The 20,214-nt window shown below is 48.5% G+C and overlaps 1 protein-coding gene across 5 annotated transcripts in view; it reads left to right on the top strand.

The window, feature by feature from the left end:
• The window catches only part of SPATA20 (spermatogenesis associated 20), a 46,217-nt gene extending 28,395 nt beyond the window's left edge, over nt 1–17,822 (top strand). For all 5 annotated transcript variants that reach the window (XM_083430008.1, XM_083430010.1, XM_083430011.1 and 2 more), the window contains exons 15-16: nt 168–248; nt 17,507–17,822. In XM_083430008.1, coding sequence (XP_083286134.1) covers nt 168–248; nt 17,507–17,677 — 252 coding nt within the window. In that variant the 3' untranslated portion in view covers nt 17,678–17,822. The remainder of the gene's footprint in view (nt 1–167; nt 249–17,506) is intronic.
• The last annotated feature ends 2,392 nt before the right edge of the window (nt 17,823–20,214 follow it).

Here is a 20,214-nt window from a genome sequence, read left to right on the forward strand (position 1 = left end):
CCTGCGACGGGCCCTGGGAGACCCATGGCAACATGCTTCACCACTGCTTGTGAGCAGAGTATAGTTCATCGTTTTCTGCAGAGGTGTTTTCCCACCTGTTTTGTTTTCTTTGTTCTTTAGAGAAGTATTTGGAGCACATCCTTAATTCTGCTTTATTCTCTGGGCAGGTTGTTATCTGTGGTGACCCAGCAGGAGAAGACACCAGAGAGCTGCTGCACTGCTATTATTCCACGTACACTCCAAACAGGGTAAGAGCCACCAGCGGACAGCGGGCTCCTCCCTCTTTTGTGCTTCTTCTGGCCCAGGTGCTTTCACTTTCAGGATGTCGGTGACCGGGATGAAAGTGACCTTCACAAAGTCAAGGCCAGCTAAGGGGAGGTCCCAGAAGGAGCAGGTCCTTAGAGCAACAAAGAGCCACAAGATTCTTCACTAGGTCAGGTCTGATGGGCAAACTGATGGATGGTTAGAGAGAGGCAAAGCAGGCTCAGCGGCCGTACATATGTTGCTGGACTGCAGCCTCAATCAACCCCAGCAAGCATGACCAATGGCCAGGGATTATGGGAGTTGTTGTTATGGAGGGCCTGAGGTTTCCTGCACCTGAAGTTGAATAAATATATTAGAAGATGGGTAGGCAAACTAAGGCCTGGGGGCCGGATCTGGCCCAATCACCTTCTAAATCTGGCCCATGGACGGTCCGGGAATCAGCGTGTTTTTACATGAGTAAAATGTGCGCTTTTATTTAAAATGCATCTCTGGGTTATTTGCGGGGCGTAGGAATTCATCCCCCCCAAAAAACAATAGTCGGCCCCCCCACAAGGTCTGAGGGACAGTGGACCAGCCCCCTGCTGAAAAAAATTGCTGACCCCTGTATTAGAAGATTCGGGATTGGGGGGGTGGCAGAATAACACTATGGTGCAGAGAACTCATCCACTTATTGCCACTCGTGGAAATTTTACATCATTGGAGGGGCACCAAGGAAAGTGCAGTATGTAGGTGGCATGATAGGGTCTCGTACTTAGCCTTGGTGGAAGTCACACAAGACACGTTTGATGTAGACCTTTTATTTCATACATCAGTTCAAACCCAGAGGGGCCCAGGCTTTCTGGTTTTCAAATGTCTTTTTGGAGAGGTTATTTGGCTTGATGCAATCAAGGTGAACAGTATGTTGAGGGGTGATATTTGAAATCCGTACAGCGATGTCCATTTCTTTGTACAAGATCAGTCAGTACCCTAGTATTATCTCTTCAAATGTGTGGCAAACGTAGCTATTATGGCTGTCTAGCCTACAACCTGTGTTTGTATGTCTGTGTTGGATTCTTTTGTTACCAGTAAAAAATTAATGTTTGTAAAAAAGGGGGGGGATTGGGGGAGGGGGCAGGCTGGATACAGGCTGGCTGACCATAGGGATCAAGATGGCAGGGTGTATGACTGATGCCAACAACCCAAGGAAGTGCTGTGTTTGGTTGACAGAAATGGCAGGGGGTGTTGTTGCTGGCTTGCCCACAAGAGCTCCAGTCCCCTAGTTTGAAGACTATAAGAAGAATGAGCACTCAAGACAATGTGATTTATTTCTTAGCCAATGTGCTAGCCTGCAGACCCATGTATGAGATGTAAAGCCCCACCCCAGAGTGGCTCTCTTCAGAGCTATCAACCAGGCACCTATTTGGTCTGCTTACCAAAGCAGCCTGCTTAGAGTAACTGCCTTTAATTCCTTGCACCCCCAGACAACCCTTGTGAAACTGCCCAGTGTTAGAAACTGAGAAATGAAAGCTCGGAGCTCAATGGCACCTTAAACCTAGGTTATGGGCACAGCAACGGAATGTCTAGGCATGCTTTATAATAACAAGAATACAAAGCTGAAAACGAATGAACTGCAGCTAAAATATTACGTTCGTTTTTCACATGGTCTGCTCCTTCCCCTGCCCACCCCACTAATATTCTTAAGAGGGTCTCTTCTCTAGTCTTCAGAGAGTAGCTGGAAGTGGGGAGGCAGAAAAAGGTCCTCCTTTCCTTCTACTCTGCAGTTTTAATTTGATATCTTAGATGCAGTACTGTACCCAGAGCTCAGAAACTGCTCGCGCTAATGAAATTCCCTGTTGCAAAATGCGCCTAGAACAATGGGAGTTTCGAACATTGAAGCTGCCATCAACTTAATAAGGAGGGCCAGATTCTGTGACCAGTAGATGTTGCAGAAATGAAGGCAAAGGGTTGCACTGTTAGTTACTGATTTTAGATGTTTCTCCCCCCGGGATTGGGTTTCTGGAGGTCACTGAAAAACACAGAGACTCCTGGAAGTGGGGACTGCAGAATCTCTGTCTCCACCACATGGCTGTTTTGCCGCGTCCTGTTGTGCTCGACAAGCTGTGCCTCCTGGCAGAATCCTTTAAGGACTGTGTGAAAACTGGCAAATGCTGAAACGTCTGCAAAAGCAGCGAACTTTTCTGAAGCTGAATTTGTGCACTCCATGAAGCTATTTGCTAGGCAAGCGAGGGAGAGACACACACAAGTCACAATTTGCCTGCCTTCGGATTGGGGTGTAGCACTCTGCTTGATCTGTAGGCTCCAAGCGAAGCTGCTTCCCTTGACTACCGCGGGATAAAATCCTTGCAGTATGAAGAAGGCTGTTGGGTTGTTTATGTCTCTTTGCTTCTCTCTGTTCTTCTTCTTCTCCTTGATCTCCTTGCCCTCTTGCCTTTGTTGGATAAATACTACTTCCCAGACACTCCCTTCCAGCTCGCTTCCCCTTCTTTCTCCAAGGTAAAGGCTGCGGTGTCTCATACTGCAGGGGCTGCTTTCATCTAACAGTGGCAACATCAGCAGCTTTGTCTTTTGGCCCCTGCCTGGGAGGCAGGTTGTTCCGACGGCTGCCACATATGCTTTAGCATGGGCTTCTCAGCACTTCCTCTCTGGGGGGCTAAGCACACGTTGCTGTGGCCTGCGTCTCGCCCAGCTGTCATCCTTGGATTGCCCACGCATCTGGAGTCATAAAGCTGACACAGATTCCATGCAGAAAAATGTCCTCTTTTCCTTAGCAAAATGGACGGTTTGGATGACAACAGGCAGACTGTTGACTGCAGAGTTTATTTCCCTCCTCTGGAGAGAGGATGCACGAGAGTGGTGTCCCAGGATATGTCAGTCTGTTTCTTTGTGCTTCAGGTTTGCCAGTGTCTTGGTTTCTTCTATGGGCCACATTCTGCTTGAAGAAAGCTCTGCTCCAGCAGCTTGGGATAAATCCTGCATGTTGCTGTCAGTTGCTTTGGCTGCATTATTTGGAGCATCTCGCCATTCCATTTTATTTTGCCTGCCAGTGACGTGCAACAGGGGGAGGAAAAGAGGTGGTAAGGGTGTCAGCTGTTTGGGGGCAGTGGAATTGCTGGGGTCAGATGGAGGGCAAGGGAGATACTGGGATCCCTGAAAAGAGGCAAGTGGACTGAGCAGCCGGACATCTCAGAAAGCCATGCTTTGCGCCAGATTCATAGGCACAACCCAGCTCTCCCCTTTTGCCAAATGCTTTACTCTGCACCCAAAAAAGTAAGTCAATTTTTTTGCCTCTTTTGGGGTTGAAGGGAGGAACATCAGTGAAGCTTTCACGCAGCAGAGGCTTGTCACTTATTTAAATCTACGGTGGGGGACTGGATCCGACCAATGGGATAGATCCTTATCTCCACCACCTCCTGCAGGCCACATTTGACAGGAAGGTGAGGCTATGAAAGCCCAGCTGATAGTTGGCACAGGCCAAATGGCCAGGTGTGGTGGACTACATTAGGCCCGTGGGCCAGGAGTTTCCCACCTCTGCCTTAAGGCTTCATGACGCGATGGGGTGCCGAGGTGTTTGTGTGTTTTGCTAAAAACAATCCTTGTGCTGATTCCATCCCATAGCCTCCTGGGCTGCCCACACTTCCCAAAAGCCCTTGGGAGGACCTCAAAGCGTGGGCAGCCTGGTAAGGCTGTTAAGTGCCTGAGACGAGGCTTCCTGTATCTATAATGTGGGTCTGAGGATCTCCACACGCAGCCTCCAGCGCTGCTCTTAGTTTGAGGTCCTCCCCAGAGCTTTTAGGAATGCAGCACAAGGATTATTTTTATGTGAAGACATAGGCACACTCCTTGGCCAGCTTTTAACACTATGAAGCCTTAACATGAGTGACAAACCCCCAGAAGTCCCCTCAAACTTCCTGTATTTTCAAGGGTGATTTATTTTTGCCTGAGTAAATCATGAGGGTGGCGGTGGGGAGGTGAATCAGCAGAGCTTTAGTATCTTGATGCCTCCTATAGTGTGTGGCCTGTAAGGTGGCATCTCAGGTCCCTGCTTATGGGCTTCCCAGGATGCTGTTGTGCTCAGGTACTGCCTTTGGTCTTGCCTTAGGCATCAGGTTGACGACCGTGAGAACAGGATGCTGCAATAGATGGACCTTTGGATCCAGCGGGACTCTTACGTTGTGATGGCAGCTGGCTCTTCCAGCAGCTGTCACGTTTGCTAGGCTGCATCCTGCCTCCTTATGACTGATACCTTCCTTACTGAGGAACATGCCACGTTGAATGAAACTGGGATGGAGAAAGATTGGGGAAGCTGGTGGTTGTGTGAGTTTGCCTGATGTTGGGTCTCCTCCGCAAGTGGCAATAAGCAGTCAAAGGGCCAGAAGTTCATAAGCAAGCCATAGAAACCCGTGACCCTGCCTGCTTGAGACCTGTTTACTTCTATTGAGTTATATGTTCATGGGCATTTGGGTTATTGTACTAGGGATCTATATACCAAGGTGTTTGTGTCGGGAACTTTTGTCCCCAGTCTCTACAAGGAGCAGTATATATAGAATTTTGAAAACCTTACAAAGACCTGAGACCTTTTGGCTCTTTTCCGTGTGCTTCTTTATAGGGGTGTTCAAAATGTGAGAAGAACAAAACATTTGAAATTCCGTTAAGGCACACAGATCTGGAAACGTGTCTGCGGTTGCAGAACAATCTGCCTTCACAGTTGCTCTCCCTTTGCCACTTAAGCCTCAGAACCAATCGTAACAATACAATTCCCACAAAATCGGGAGTTAACGCCACAGCTTCGCCCGCTGCCACAATACCAATCCTTTCCAAAACAGACAGACCAAATCAATCCCTGCTGATGGACTTGAACCAATCATGGCTTCTTGAGCCAATCACATCCTTCCTTAGCCTAACTTGCCTCACAAAGCTGGTGTGAGGATAAAAATGGTACAAGCCATGTGTAAGCTAAGCTGTTCTGAGTACAGTGGTACCTTGGTTCTCAAACTTAATCTGTTCCGGAAGTCCATTCCAAAACCAAAGCGTTCCAAAACCAAGGTGCGCTTTCCCATAGAAAGTAATGCAAACTGAATTAATCTGTTCCAGACTTTTAAAAACAACCCCTAAAACAGCAATTTAACATGAATTTTACTATCTAACGATACCATAAAAGAAAGCAGTAAACAATGTTCTGCAGTCACACAATCAATCAATCAATTAGTAGCTGAACTGGGTTCCACACAGTCACAAAAACAAAACAAAAAGAGCCGCAAAAACAAAAACGCAAAATAAATAGCAAAAACAGACAGAACTCAGTGTAACACTCAAAATGGAAGTGTGGCCCTCAAATTGGAAGCATAACACTCAAAATAGAGCATGTTTGGCTTCTGGAAAAAGTTCACAAACTGGAACACTTACTTCCGGGTTTGCAATGTTTGGGTTCCAAGTTGTTTGAGTACCAAGGCGTTTGAGAACCAAGGTACCACTGTACTATACAAAAAGAATACAATACAAATGTGTGTGAGGGCGTAAGAAGAGGCCTGCTGAGTCAGGCCCAAGGCCCACCTCGTCCGGCATCCTGTTCTCACAGCGGCCGATGCCCATAGGAGGCCTGAGAGAGCAGGATTCGAACACAAGAGCGTTCTCTCTGCTTGTGATTCCCTGCAGCTGGCGCCCAGAAGCATACTGTCTCCAGCACTGGAGGGAGAACGTAGCCATTGTGACTAGTAGCCATCAAAATACCTTATCCTCCGCAAGGGAGATAAAGAGAAAGAACAGTGCTATTCTAAGATAGGCTTCCAGGAGCTGTCCAGCACAAGTGACTGGGGAATGTGGTCTGAAGTAGCTGCTCTTGCGCTGAATGCTGGGCTCTCTCAGGCATCGCTGGGGCTGAGGAGCAAATCCTGTCCTGTCCTGTCCTGCCCTGTACCTGGAGCTGTTTGCTGCTGCCCTGTCCCCGCCTCTGCTGCTGCTGCTGCTCCACCTCTCCCTTTGCCTTGGCGGAGAAGGATTAAAAGCACTGACCCACTTTGGAGCTTTGAAAGCGCCGTGTCGGCAGCGGGGAGCCGAGCCCGCTGTTGCCAGTGCTAATAAATTACTCCCTTTCCCAACAGCTGTATCAGCTTTTTGTTCCCTGCAACCTGTACGTGTTCTGGGAGGGGCCCCAAGATAGATGATGAACCAGCGGAGGAGGCCTCTCGGAAGGGGAGCATGATCAAATCAAACAGCATGGAAATTAAATTCCATTCTCACCGTTTAATTCAATTTACTCTTAACTGCAGCAAAGAGCTTTGGAAGGGAAAGCTGTGATTGTCAGCAGCTCTTTCTCTATTTGTCTTCCATATAACGAATAGGGTGAGGGAAGGGGATGTTGGCCTCCCCTCCCTTGAGTATTTTCCCTGGATGGCTGGACCTTTGGGGGGAAGAACCCCCACTTCACTCTGTGGTCACTGACTCTCATTTCCTCCCCTGACTGCTTCAGTGACATGCTGCCACCACCTGCTGGCTGTCCAGAGGAGCAGCAGTGACTTTGTTGTGAAAGAAAGATCAGCCCAAATTGCTTACTCAAAAGTCATAAACAAGGTGCAGTCAGCCCGCCCACCCACCCACGAAACATAACATGGAAGCTTCAGGTGGTGGGTTGCACTGGCAGCGGACTTCACAACATGCGGCCGAATCGCGTGCAGGATTGAAACATGCCTGCAATGAATCAGAAGATTAAGCATGGGGTGTGATCACAGTGAGACTTGGGCCAAGGCACGTCACTCTAAACAACCGCATGTGCAGAGATGAAGCGCTTCCTAGGTTTTTGTGCCACTAAATGGACAACTTGGGATCTCCAGTGGTGCTACATGCGATCACCACCTGGCTTACATTTGTCATGCAAGTCTGACCTTGGAATCAGCCAGTGGCTCACTCAGTGTGGTGTAGTGGTTAAGAGCGGTAGACTCGTAATCTGGTGAACTGGGTTCGCGTCCCTGCTCCTCCACATGCAGCTGCTGGGTGACCTTGGGCTAGTCATACTTCTCTGAAGTCTCTCAGCCCCACACACCTCACAGAGTGTTTGTTGTGGGGGAGGAAGGGAAAGGAGAATGTTAGCCGCTTTGAGACTCCTTCGGGATATCCAATCCAAACTCTTCTTCTCTCTGCAGGTTACCCCTCTTTCTTCCAGCACTGTCTGGTTTAAATAAGACCCTCTCTCCAACAGCTTCTTTAAGCAGAGGCTTGACAACCATATGTCAGGAGTGCTCTGATGGTGTTTCCTGCTTGGCAGGGAGTTGGACTCGATGGCCCTTGTGGTCTCTTCCAACTCTATGATTCTATGATTCTCTTGGCATATCTGCCTCCTCTGTGGGGCTTCTGAGATTCCTTCTGGTATAGTCCTATTTTTGGGGGAGACTATAGGTGGAAGGATCTTGTCTGTGACGATCCCTGGCTTTTTTCTTGATAACGTGTTCTCCATCCTTTTGAGTACCTCCACATCATAGGCTCCCACCCACCCCTGCTACTGAATTTGAGTTCAGACCTGGGAACTTCTCAGAGGGCATCATCTAGCTCTCCATTTGCATGGTCAAGGTTTTCACCATATTGTCCAATCAACATAGCATAAAGGAATCATCATAAGAATACAATTGGATCAGACCAATGGTCCCTCTAATTCAGTATGCTGTCTCCTGATGTGGCCAACCAGATGAGCCCAAGAAGCCTGCAAGCAGAGCAAAATGCAGACAAGTCATCTCCACCTTCTTCTCTCCCCTCCCACAACCCCCTTAACATTCCTCAGAAGTGCATAGTTCAATCATTGCCAACAGAGGGAAAAATACAGATGCCATGAACTCTTCGTTTCCCAGTTTTTGTAGTAATTTGGTGTAGCGGCCAAGAATACCAGCATTGGGACCATCCTCAGTAAAAGCACAAGGAAAGATAGAACCAGGGCACAGATTCCTTCAGGCGAAGAGGAAACTAGTTCTAACTGATCTGGGTAAAGGCTTGGCTCAGAATGGAATCCCCCAGGATTTTCACGCACATCACAAACTCAGTCCCGTGTCTGGCCTCTTCACTGCTGATTTCATTTTGTGGGAATTCAGCAGCCTAAAGGACACAACAACAGTTGGGTACCAAGTCACTGTCTATGTTGCTAACTGCCCACGTACCACCAGGTAGCCACGTTGGCCTGAATTTCAATGTTCAAGTAGGAAGAGTGTAAACAAAAATACTGGGAATGGGATGGCATTGGGGAGTGATGCTCGGGCTCACGAGCAATCAAAGTGAGCAACTGGAACTACAGAATGGGGCAGTTTGAAAGTATTTGAGGCATGCTGAGAACTTTGGCCTGCTTAGCATTACAGAATATCACAGGGTAGTGACCCCAAAACAGGTTTTTTTCTGCCATTGCCCCCTGCACTCTGTGTCAGGGAACTGCCATCAGCTGAGAGGTGAGAGTGGAAGGGCAGTTGTGTTATAGGGAACCTCCGAAAGTCTTGCGAAGCAGGTCCTCCTCTGGTGAGGAGGAAAGCCCCACCTCCAGTGGGGAGGAGGTGGTGGGACCAGAGCCTCAACACCGACCCTGAGCAAGTCGGAGAGGAGGGAAGTACCCCTTTGCCAGCACCCACTCTGCGCAGTAGGTTTCGGCGCAGGGAGGGGAGGAGAAGGTTGGGGGGGTCACACGACTGTTATGCTGGGGGAGGTACAAGGACCGACCACTCCCAGATTCCGCTAGCGGCTGAGCCAGACATGAACTTGCGACGCTCTTCACTGTAAATAGTTTGCACTAATAATAAAGCCTGGAAAAGACAGGTCGGAGTCTTGCCTGTTTGCTCTCGAGCAATCACACCACTATCTGACACTCTGCCTTATGCGAAACACCCCCCAGAAGTTGCTTCAGACATCTTGTAAAGTCTTATCTGATTGCCCGGGCTTTCCCTGACCCATAGAATTGGATGCTCTTATTTCTAGATCTCTGGTGTTTTTAAAATCTCTGTTCTAGATCTGCATTTATGGTTGCACTAACTTAGAGATTTTAAAGGTTAAGCGGTTGAGAAATGCCTTTAAATATATAAATAAACGAACTGAGCTGTCCCGCTATTCCAGTGTCATTAGGCGCTGCCCTCTCTGGGATAGGTGACTGAGCACTTTCCAGCAAAGCCTGTGAACGAAGGTGGGTGAAAGTGTAACCTGAGGCAAGGGAACGGCATAAAAAGAGAGGTGGCGCAGCAGCAGTCTAGGAAGAACTGATCCTCCTTTTGTGCACAGGCTGCGGTGCAAATTTAGGAAGATGTCTTCATTTTCTTTTTGCAGCTCCATTGATCTTTTTGTTTTCCTTTTCTTGCATGTGATGAGGCAGCCCTGACTCACTTCCCCCCGGAGATGCGCTTGCTTGTGTAGGCAAGTCTAACAGATATATATCAGCATGTTACTTGACATCCTTACTTGCACCGTAGGAGCAAGGTGCTGGTGGCTAAGCCTGCCCGGGTGAATGTAATGGATTTGGTCATTATAGTAATTAATGCCTCGCCAAACAATGTAGCAGCATCCTGCTTGGAGTGGAAAGAAAACAGTCAATTCTAAGGTGGAAAGGAGAAGTCAACTTTGCTTTAGATACCCTGTGTTGGAAAGATGACTGGATTTTTTTTCTACGCTGGGACAACATGGGAGGGTGGAACTGAATGGCACACCTCAGCCTTGTGTCCTCAAAGCCCAGCTGTTGCATCTCCTCTGCAGATTGGGAACAGGAAGGGATGACGTCCACCAGTGAAGTGGCAGGTTTCAAAGTGAGCCCTGAGCCTTTTTGTCACCTGAGATGGTGGTTTTCTGCCCCTACCTGCATACTTCATTAAAATTGCACTTATCAGGCCCCCAATTGGCAGATGGGGAGGCATGCCCAGGCTTTGAAGTGAAATACAATTTGTTATTCCACTCCCTTGGGACTGCCAGAGGTCTTCTTGACCAGGGGTGCGGCTCTCTATCCTTTTGACGTGCTGGGTGTGGATGGTCCAAGCCCAGGGTTTCTAGATGTCATGCAAAAAAACATTTGGGACAGAAATGTTGGTGTAGGGGACTTCACAACTTCTCCAGCTTGAGAAAAATACAAAATCAATGAAAACAATTAAAATGGAGGCTCAAGTGGCCTCAGCAGCATGAAGTGCCTTCCATTGGCTTGAGCTGGTGGCCCAGCTATGCCCCTATCTGGCCTGAGATAGCCTAATTTCTGTTGTCTGTTCCTTGGTAGTCTGTAGGTTGGATTACTGCAGTACACAGGGCTGAAACCTCAGCTGGTGCAGAACTCAGTAGCCTGGTTGCTGACAAAATAAAAGAAGCCTGACACGTCAAAAGAAACATGTATTATACATATAGAAGAGTCAAGCCCCATGCTGTACTATATTTTTGCAGTATGGCTTTTTAAACATATTTAAGATCAACATATTTTTACACAGTCATATGCACTGTTGTATGTATTTGTTTATGTGGCAGATTACTTTAGGAAACCTGTAGCGTACATGTGTATGTTGACTGAATAATAAAGCCACTTCCGCCTTAAGGAGGAGGTGGGGTTGCGGGCTTCACGGCCCCTCCACATGCCCAGGGGGTGGGAGGCAAGCCCCTGCATGATTGGGGGATTCCTGGCTGCGTCACCTCCTGGCCAGTCAATCGGGTTGCTCTGGGGTTGTGGCCTACCCCTTAAAGGCAAGATGCAGCCGGGGATCTCCCATCTTCGTCCGCTTCCATCTGCTCTGGTTTTTCCCACCCTTCAAGGTTTTCGTTCTTTGACCTCGCTATGGACTTCAGTTGGTTGCTGTTGAGGGGCCTGGTAGGAATTTTTCCACTTGGCAAATTGGCGCCAGCCACTTGGTTTTTGCCTACCTCATAGCAAATTGTCACAACTTCCTGGGTATTGGCGGTTAGGCATTGTTATTGTTCTGTAGATAGAAGAGGGGAGGTAGCGCCATCACCTGCCCCGCATATTGAAGGGTAGTCCGTTAAAGGATTCTGGGGGGCGTGGCCCTGTCCGAAGCTTGGGGAGGTGAGGGCCTAAGCCACGCCCCGTATCGGTGACCCCGGGGGAGCTCCTGGTTGATGCGCATCAGCAGGACTTCCCCTACTGGTGGTTAACCCTTCCCGGACTTCAAGGGCTGGAGTCAGATATAGTTAGTTAGGTCCAATGCCTAAGCCAATACCACTCATCACCTGTAACCAATAAAGGTGTGGCCTTTTTTAGCCCATTAACCTTAATAATTATGTCATGTGTCATTATTCTACCTGGGGGGTGGGGAACTCGCCACACAATGCATATTGCATGTGAGAATGGTTTCTATTTTTAGTGGAACTGGTGGTGGTGGGTGCTTGCTTCCCATTTAGATTCAGGAGTTAGGTGGGAATTAGGGGGGGGGGAATCCATGCAGATAAGCTTAACCGAGATTTTTAGGCAGTTCCATTCCTAGCTCTTTCTCCTGGCTTGGGCCCCTCTGCTCTGATTTCTGGGCTCAGCCCTTGATGCCTGGCTCATCTCCGACAGCTGCTTACTCCTGAGCCTTGGCAGAAAACGGCATGTTTTGTTTTCCTTGAAAAGTGCCTCATGTTTGGGGTGATTTTTGACATCATTTGTAAGACAGATGCGTGCTGCTTGGCAGTGCTGCTCTCCTCGCTGCCATTCTTCCCTCTCCTTTTCCCTCACAGCCCCATGGCCTCGCTTGCCACCATCCTAATGGTCACGGTGACCCAAGCCCATGATGATCTCACGGACACTGGCGAACAAAACCACTCGGGTCACCCGTCACCACAGCCAATCAGATTAAAGGTCGGCGTGACAGCAAACGAAGCTGAGGTCTGTGAGGGCAAAGAAGAATGAAAATGGCGCTGAGGAGAAGCCGCCGCCAAGGGAATAAAAATGTGCTGAACAACATTGAAACAATGTGAATAATCTGTCAGAGGATTTCTTTCCCCTCTGCACACAATAATTTGCTTTGCTGCGTGGCTTTGCTACTTCAAAAGTGCATATTGAAATTAGGGGGAGTTCAGTGCCTCTCTATTCCAGATGTGATGTGTCCTTCCGAATGACAGGATTTCAGGGGGTCCCACTGTTGGAAAGGGAAGGCCGTGTCACACCCCATTCTGACAGAAAAATGAAAAAGGCAGGCAGTGGGCAGCTTCAGGCTGGAGTTTGCTTTCTGGTTTATTATTCCCTGCCCTGCTAATGGCCTATGGGTAATTATGAAGGATTTCATTATCTCCTTTGTCCACCAAGTGCTAATGCTCTGGCTTTCCTTTATCCTGCCTGAGCAAGAGGACCTCAGGGAGGCTGCAAAAAAAAATGAATTAATGAATTTCTGATTGGACATGAATTGGTAATTAATCACCCCTGGAATTCAAGATAAAGCCAATGAGAGAGAGTGACAGTTTATAAAAAAGAAAAGAAAGACAAACACGGCCAGTTTGCGCAGGGTGGGGATGTGTGTGTCTGTTATCACTCTTGAAGATGCTCTGAATGCACCCGGGAGGTCAGGTGGGCGAAACAGGTGGAATCTTTACCAAGGTTCCTCTTCCTGGTTTAGGTGGATCCAAGTACAATAAAATAGATAGTCTGTGTTGTATAGGAGAATCCTTTGGGGGGGTGGGATGAAGGGGGCTCTGCCACTTCCCAAGGAGTAGATGTAACTGACAGCCATCTTGAGCCAGGAATTTGCCAACATATGGAGGGGGGATAGTGGGAAAGCAAAGGGTGAGTGGCAGGGGGAGCCACTGAAGGCATTGGAGCTCATCTAGGGCATCTTTGGGATGCTGGGGAATGTTTATTTGTACGAAGTAACATTTTCTGGCGTGCAGTCGACCAGGCACTTATGGTCAGGAATTCTCCCTTACTCAGAAGCTGCATCAGCTTTTATGCATGGTAGATGCTGGCTGAAAATGAGAGGCATTTTGACATAGATATGGTTTGAGGCGACATATGCAATTGCCGACTTGGGGAACGAAGGGTTGCAGTCTTACCTGTAAACAGATGTTGCACGTTTTAAGGCATTTGCTGCAACCAAGTGGGAAATGAATTAGTATTAAGTGTGCCTTGGCACATGCAAGCGTGGCCATCTTTGGACCTGTTTGGTGGCTTCCCTGAATGGCTTTCCCAGACAGGGGAAAGTTAACAGCTCCATGTCAGACACCGGGTGCACTGGATTGGCCCCTCTGATGGCAACTGACTTCCCAGTCTAGGAGGATTATGGGCTCTGGTGTGAAACAGTCCATAATCACCTCTGACTAGCATTCCCAGTGGCTCAGGAAGTTGGTGTCTCTTCCATAAGATCCCAGTTTGAGCTCAGCAGTGCATCACAGAAATGACATATTTGCCTTTACCCCAGGGTGCTGATGTGGGCAATACTGTTTATGGGAGGTTTGGGTACCCTCTGTTTCATATCCTCCATGTGTATGAGAGTGTGTGCACATGGTCTCGCTTTCACACAGTCCAGAGAAGCTTTTTTTCTCTTTCTATGTGACTGATAATGTGATAATTTCACCACACTGGTGATTTCACCCTTTCCTGTTCATTTCCTTCTTCCCTTATAAATCAATCACTCTGTGTGTGTGTGTGTGTGTGTGTGTGTGTGTGTGTGAGAGAGAGAGAGAGAGAGAGAGAGAGAGAGAAGGGTCCATTGTCCTGTAATGACAGAAGTATTTAGTGTATCTTCTACCCTGTTTCATTTCAGCACACCCTGCCCTGTTTTACACCTTGAACAAAGGTAGATGATCCTTGCGCTTGACAAGCTTCATCCCCAATGCACTTTCCATTAACGCCCAGGACCCAGGGGAGCTAATAATAATTTCTGTATTGTAAAAATTAATTAGTGCTGCAGCCATTCATTTCTCAGGCATGATTAGAGCGTTCCTAACAGGGGTGACCCAATGCGACAGGAGCTGCAGCAGCTTTGATCTGGCCTAGAAAACACCCCAAGAGCCCACTTTGAAATGTTTGTGGAGAGAAAAATCAGAACAGGGAGAAGGACGCTGGGGCATTTTCCGGGAGCGAAACGAATATAATGAAAAGGAGGCCCTAAACAGAATGAGGACTGGCAAGCAGAGGAGAGCCTTGCGCTAAGGAAAGGGCATTTAGATAGGCAGTCAGGTGTAGCCAAGTTACAGTGCGCATATAATGACAAGGGAAAAGATGGGGGAGGAAAACACCTAGGCATTTAAAAGGTAAGGGGGAAAAATGCAAGAGGTGAACAGGCTAGCAATTGTTAGTTTCTGTTTGCCACTGAGCAGTGCTTTGGAGTCACAAGGCTCTGTTTACATTCCAGAGACATTCCAGGCTGTTGGAAGTCTCACGGAAGACAGGAGACGGATGTGACATTACTGGTTAATGTTCCTTTGTTTGTTTCAGTTGCTCTCTGCTTTCATAGAGAAAGGATGTTTCTTTTCTGTCTGCGTAGTGAGAAATAAAACTCTTTAGCCATGTAGCCATAAATCTCATCACTTCCCTGTGCTGGAAACTCTGCTGAACGCCTCATCATCCCCTCCCTGTTCCCCCGGAGGATGCTTCAGGTAGACCAAGTTCTTAGGAGCTTTCTATTTCAGTTTGGCTCTCGTGTGGCTGGTGCCAGCCTCCATTTCATCGTGGGATCTCCCTGTTCTCCATTTATGTGATCAGTGAATTCTGACCCTCTGGGAGCTACACATTCAGGATGCGTCAGGAAAGGGCCCCTCCACATATGCTCAGCTCCTCTACCCAATTGGGAACCCTACTTGGTGCGCACAGCCCCTTTCACTAATGCTAAATGTGCAGCTGTGCGGGGAGCATGACCCAGGCTTGCATTGGTGTGGGAAGGACCCACCGGCCACACTTGTACCTCGTCACATGGCATTGAATGCACGGCAGGGTTCATCTGGACATTTCCCCATGCAGCTAATTTGTGTCAGACTCATTCTTTGGGTGGAGAGAGAGAGAGAGAGAAGGGCCTGCTATTTAGCCACTTGTGCCAGCCTGACATTCAGCTCCTCGCATGATCTTGCTGCAATCCGGCACCAAGGGAGCAGCGCTGGCTAGAATTTGGGCTAGGCCTGGGCTCAAGCTCCAGATCCTACGTGCAGGAAGCTGGCATGCTGTAAAAGTGATTAATGCAGTTTGAGTTCAATTAGAGCGGCGTGTTTGAAGCCTGCTGGGCAAGCGGGGGTGGCAGCAGCATGATTCTGTTGATCACAGCTTAGTTGTGGCACAGATGGGGCTGAACGGGGAGAGGGTGGCAGGAGGAGGGGAGGGGAAAACACAGGCTCTCTTCCCCGCAAACGGCTTCACAGCGCACTGCGCAGCCCCAAGTCCCCAGTGACAAGGAGTTGGGCAAGGAGAGACTTGCTTAAATAAGTTGCACCTCCACAGCTCCTCGTGTCCAGGACACACACGAGCCAGTCGGGATGCTGTGGGCTTGTTTACGCAGCCAGGCTGCTGGGTTGTTAACGGAAGGTGTCATTTCTGGTTTGCTATTCAGGGTAACAGTTTCTCCCCGGGCTTCATTTCACGTATCTCGGTTTGTCACCACGAATCTGGGTGTGACAAACTCAGGGTGGGCTGCTGTCCTCGGTACCTTAGGCAAGAGACAGGTGTAACACACCTTGGATAGTCTGTATTACAAATAGGATATTCTGCTCCTTCACATTTCTTCGCAGCAGGCTTGGTAGAGAGACTGTAGTATTGCTTACGCTGCGTATTCCCCTGAGTTGTCAACAGGACAGAGGGAGGAGCATGCAATGTCAGAATTTTTCCAGGATGACCGGAAAGGATCTAGAAGGAATCTGATCGAAATGCCTGCACAGAGAGGCAGGACCCACCATCCCAAATACAGTGGTACCTTGGGTTACATACGCATCAGGTTATATACGCTTCAGGTTACAGACCCCGCTAACCCAGAAATAGTACCTCGGGTTAAAAACTTTGCTTCAGGATGAGAACAGAAATTGTGCTCCGGTGGCGCGGCGGCAGCAGGAGGCCCCATTAGCTAAAGTGGTGCTTCAGGTTAAGAACAGTTTCAGGTTAAGAACAGACCTCCGGAAGGAATTAAGTACTTAACCCGAGGTACCACTGTATTCTTATCGGAGTTGCTTACACACAAGCTGTTCAGTCTGGAGTTACCATCCTTGGTTCACTTAGATTTTATGCAGAATCCATATGCATTCCAGTGTTTTCTGTGTTCCTGCTTTCTGCATATATGATTTTAGGCTACTGATTTCACTTGCAGCACCAGCCTGTTGGGTGTGTGCAGCCAAATCACAACTGAGACCTTTTAGGGCTGCTCAGTATTTAAGTAGAAGTTTCCTCCTAGTGGCTTCTGCCTCCAATTGCTTTCTGTTCAGCACATCCTTCGCCCCATAATCACTTCTTGTTCCCTTGGTGGGGGGGTGGGGGGAAGCAGGCTTTAATTACTGGCTTTTATTTTTCCGGTCACTTTTTTAACTGTAAAAGGGCATAATTTTGCAATTCAGAAAAAGAAAGGAAAATAATGAAAGGAAACCAGTCATTTAAGTCCCCGTCCCCCCAAAAATAGACTAACCAAGAGGCAGTTAATCAGTGATGTTGCAAGCAGGGAGCTTGGAATTAAAGTTGAAGGGGACATTTGCTGAATGGGGACAACTTCTGAGTAAACATTATAGACAGAGCTTAGCAATGGAGATGGGCATTTTGGATAATATAGCACTACATGGTCTTGTGGAATGGCCACCTTAATTGTGCTTCCAGCTGATTTTGAGCCCTAGTTTGCCAGCAACCCAGACAAATCCATATAATCAAGATTATAATGTGTCACAAGCAGGAGAGTGCCATTCCAGAGATACCACCGATGGAGCAAAGAAAAAACGCCCCGGAGAGTTAATTTCTAAACATATATTTTAAAAATATCTATATGGTGCTTTTCTTGGCAAAGCCCAAGCAAAGCAACTTACAAGCAATAAAAACTACAAGTATGAAAAAACACACCCAATATTGCTAAAATTTAGAATAAAACAAATTTGCAAAGTCGAAAACAAACCCAGACACCCAGTAATATTTAACTTAGTTGACCCAGATGGCTCCCAGAAGCCACATGTGCTGCACATGTCAGAAAACTGCAGGCAGGGCAGGGGGAATGGGAGGACCGATGGAATGAGCCACCAGTTTAACCCTGGGTCTCTGAAACATTGCTGGATATTTGAGCAAGGCCCCGGTGCCTAGGAAAGGGAGCAGGTTGCGTCGTCTTTAACACTCACTTTAGCCTGTGTGTCTTCCCTGTTGTCTCTCCCATTTCAGGTGCTGATTCTTGCAGACGGGGACACCAAGGGGTTCCTGTACCGTCACCTTGGCTTCCTGTCCTCTCTGGAGAAGAAAGATGGAAAAGCCACAGCTTACCTTTGCGAGAACTTTGCCTGCTCCTTGCCCGTCACCTCCAGCCAGGAGCTACGCCGCCTGCTGCTGCCCTGAGCTGCTTCCCCCGGTGGCCCTTGCGCTTCAGTGGACATGAGAAGAGAGAGCCCTGCTTGGACCTCGCAATAAAGTCTCCTTTGAATAAAGCCAGGTTGAATAAAGCCAGGTTGGGCCCACTTCAACCCGCCTGTTTCCATTTGAATAGCATCTTCCCCCTATGTTCAGTAGTGGTCAAGTTTGTTTGCCGTCAGGGGCAACCAATTCGCAGGGCTGAGGAACCTTGTGTGTCGCCCAGCGGTTGTTGGATTCCAACTCCCATCAGCCCCAGCCAGTGGGTCAGGGATGATGGGAGCTGGATCCAGCAGCATCTAGTGGTCCACAACCTCTCCTCACCTGCAGGGTTTACTTTTAGACTTGCAGAGGAAGCTCAGCAAGGCCCTAACTTTCCTCACAGCTCAGGTTATGATGGGCAAAGGGCGGTCTTGCCAGTGAGACATCCCAGGCTGTTTTAGGCACTGTTGTGGAGCGACACTCACTGTCTATTTTGTTAAGCTACTTTGAAGATGGAGGCCTGACCTTGCATATGTTAGTGTGAATGGGTGAAGTAAAGTACATGGTCCAAGATTCCAAATGGTGTATATGGCACATAATTAGAGGAGACTACATGGCTGCATAGGGATGTGGGTGGTGCTGTGGGTTAAAGGTTAAACCACAGAGCCTAGGACTTGCCAATCAGAAGGTCGGTGGTTCGAATCCCCGCGACGGGGTGAGCTCCCATTGCTCGGTCCCTGCCCCTGCCAACCTAGCAGTTCGAAAGCACGTCAAAGTGCAAGTAGATAAATAGGTACCGCTCTGGCGGGAAGGTAAACGGCGTTTCCGTGCGCTGCTCTGGTTCGCCAGAGGTGGCTTAGTCATGCTGGCCACATGACCCGGAAGCTGCATGCCGGCTCCCTCGGCCAATAAAGCGAGATGAGCGCCGCAACCCCAGAGTCGGTCACGACTGGACCTAATGGTCAGGGGTCCCTTTACCTTTACATGGCTGCATAGCCCCAGGTTTAGTCCCATAAGGTAGAATCCAGAGCTTGGCCTTCATTTTTAATAAAGCAAGTTTCTAGCTCTCATATATTTGAAGGGGAAAACAAAAATGGACTGTGTTTTCTTGTTTATATACGCAAATGTTCCCTTGGGCAACAAGGCGCTGCTCCCTTCCCCATGAACTGGCATGTATGGCATTCCTTTCCCAGCTTGCCAATACTTACTTCACCAGCCCAGGAACTGCCGGTAAACCTCCGAAATTCATTGTAAATACGCTTCACAGCTCTAATCAGTTGGGAGAAAACACATGTATATTGGTTAACTTAACTGCCACTTTTTGCAGAATTTGGGGCTGTTAAGTTTATAAACCATGCCTCTCTCTTCGTTTGCACACTCTGAAATTAAAGACTTGCAGGTTTGCTTCCCTGTGCTCTGTGGAGTATAGCAGGAAGAGAACCATCTCGCTGAGCTGGCGAGCATTGGCATCTGTGATTGGGACATGCAAGGAAGAGGCTGCCTGCAAATGGCATCGCTGACAAGCCTCTCTTTCTCCTGGGAACTTAAACCTTCTGCTTTCTGCACGTCCTTTCCTGTGCTTAAGCATCTGGTCTCCGGTGGTTCAACATGGGGTCACGTTATATGATTCAAGAAGGCACCTCTCAACACCAGCGAGTTGTGCTGTCAGGGAAGGTGGGGAGCGCTGCTGATGGTGTTTTTCAGCGTAACAAGATAATTGACTCCTAATGAAAAGCCACATTGCTGTGCCTTTGGACGGGCAATTCTCTTAAGTGCCGCGGAGGCCATTGCAAGTTGCCAACTCCCCACTGGTGACGAGGAGACATTTCAACCAGAAATCCTAGAAATAGAGCCAGAACAGACTGACACCTGAAGCCAAGAAGCTCTGCTCTTGGGCAGACTGGCATTTGCTTCTGCTCTGGCTGCTCCCTATGGCCGCACCAGGGCAGCACAGGCTGAATTATTCAACACGCTCTCCTTCTGTTGTGAGGCTGGATGTATGCCCTTCAAACCACAGTGCTCTCCCCGCTCTTGAATCTTGTATCGGGTGTGCAAGAGTCACCAGGAGTCAGTCTGCCTGTGCCACATGAATGAGGTGTGCTGTGTGTGATGGGAGGTGGGCACTGAGTGTCACTTTCTGGAGTGAAACAGGCTATTTTGGGATGCTTTCAGCCCAGTGCAGAACTGCATGTTAGAGACCTTGTTGGAAACGTGGAGTTCATCTGAGTTGATTTCTGACAGTCTGAACATTTTCGTCTCTGTTCAATGTGCAATAGCTGCTCAGTTAGAGAGCAGTTTTGCAGGAGTAGGGACCTTGTGGCCGTCCACATGTTGTTGGAATACAGCTCCCATCATCCCCAGCCATTGTGATGCTAGCTAGGGCTGATGGGAGTTGGAGTAAAATAAATCTGAAGGGCCAAAGATTCCCTTTTCCCTGTAGTAGGGCTACCTCCGCATCGTCCCACATTTGAGGGAAGGGACTTTCCAAGACTCACAAGCCCCCTATTCAGCAGAGCATTAGCTAAATTAGACCAATTTCCATA

The sequence above is a fragment of the Podarcis tiliguerta genome (genome assembly GCF_965153285.1).
Source record: "Podarcis tiliguerta genome assembly, chromosome: 2".
In the NCBI taxonomy this organism is placed as follows: Eukaryota; Metazoa; Chordata; class Lepidosauria; order Squamata; family Lacertidae; genus Podarcis; species Podarcis tiliguerta.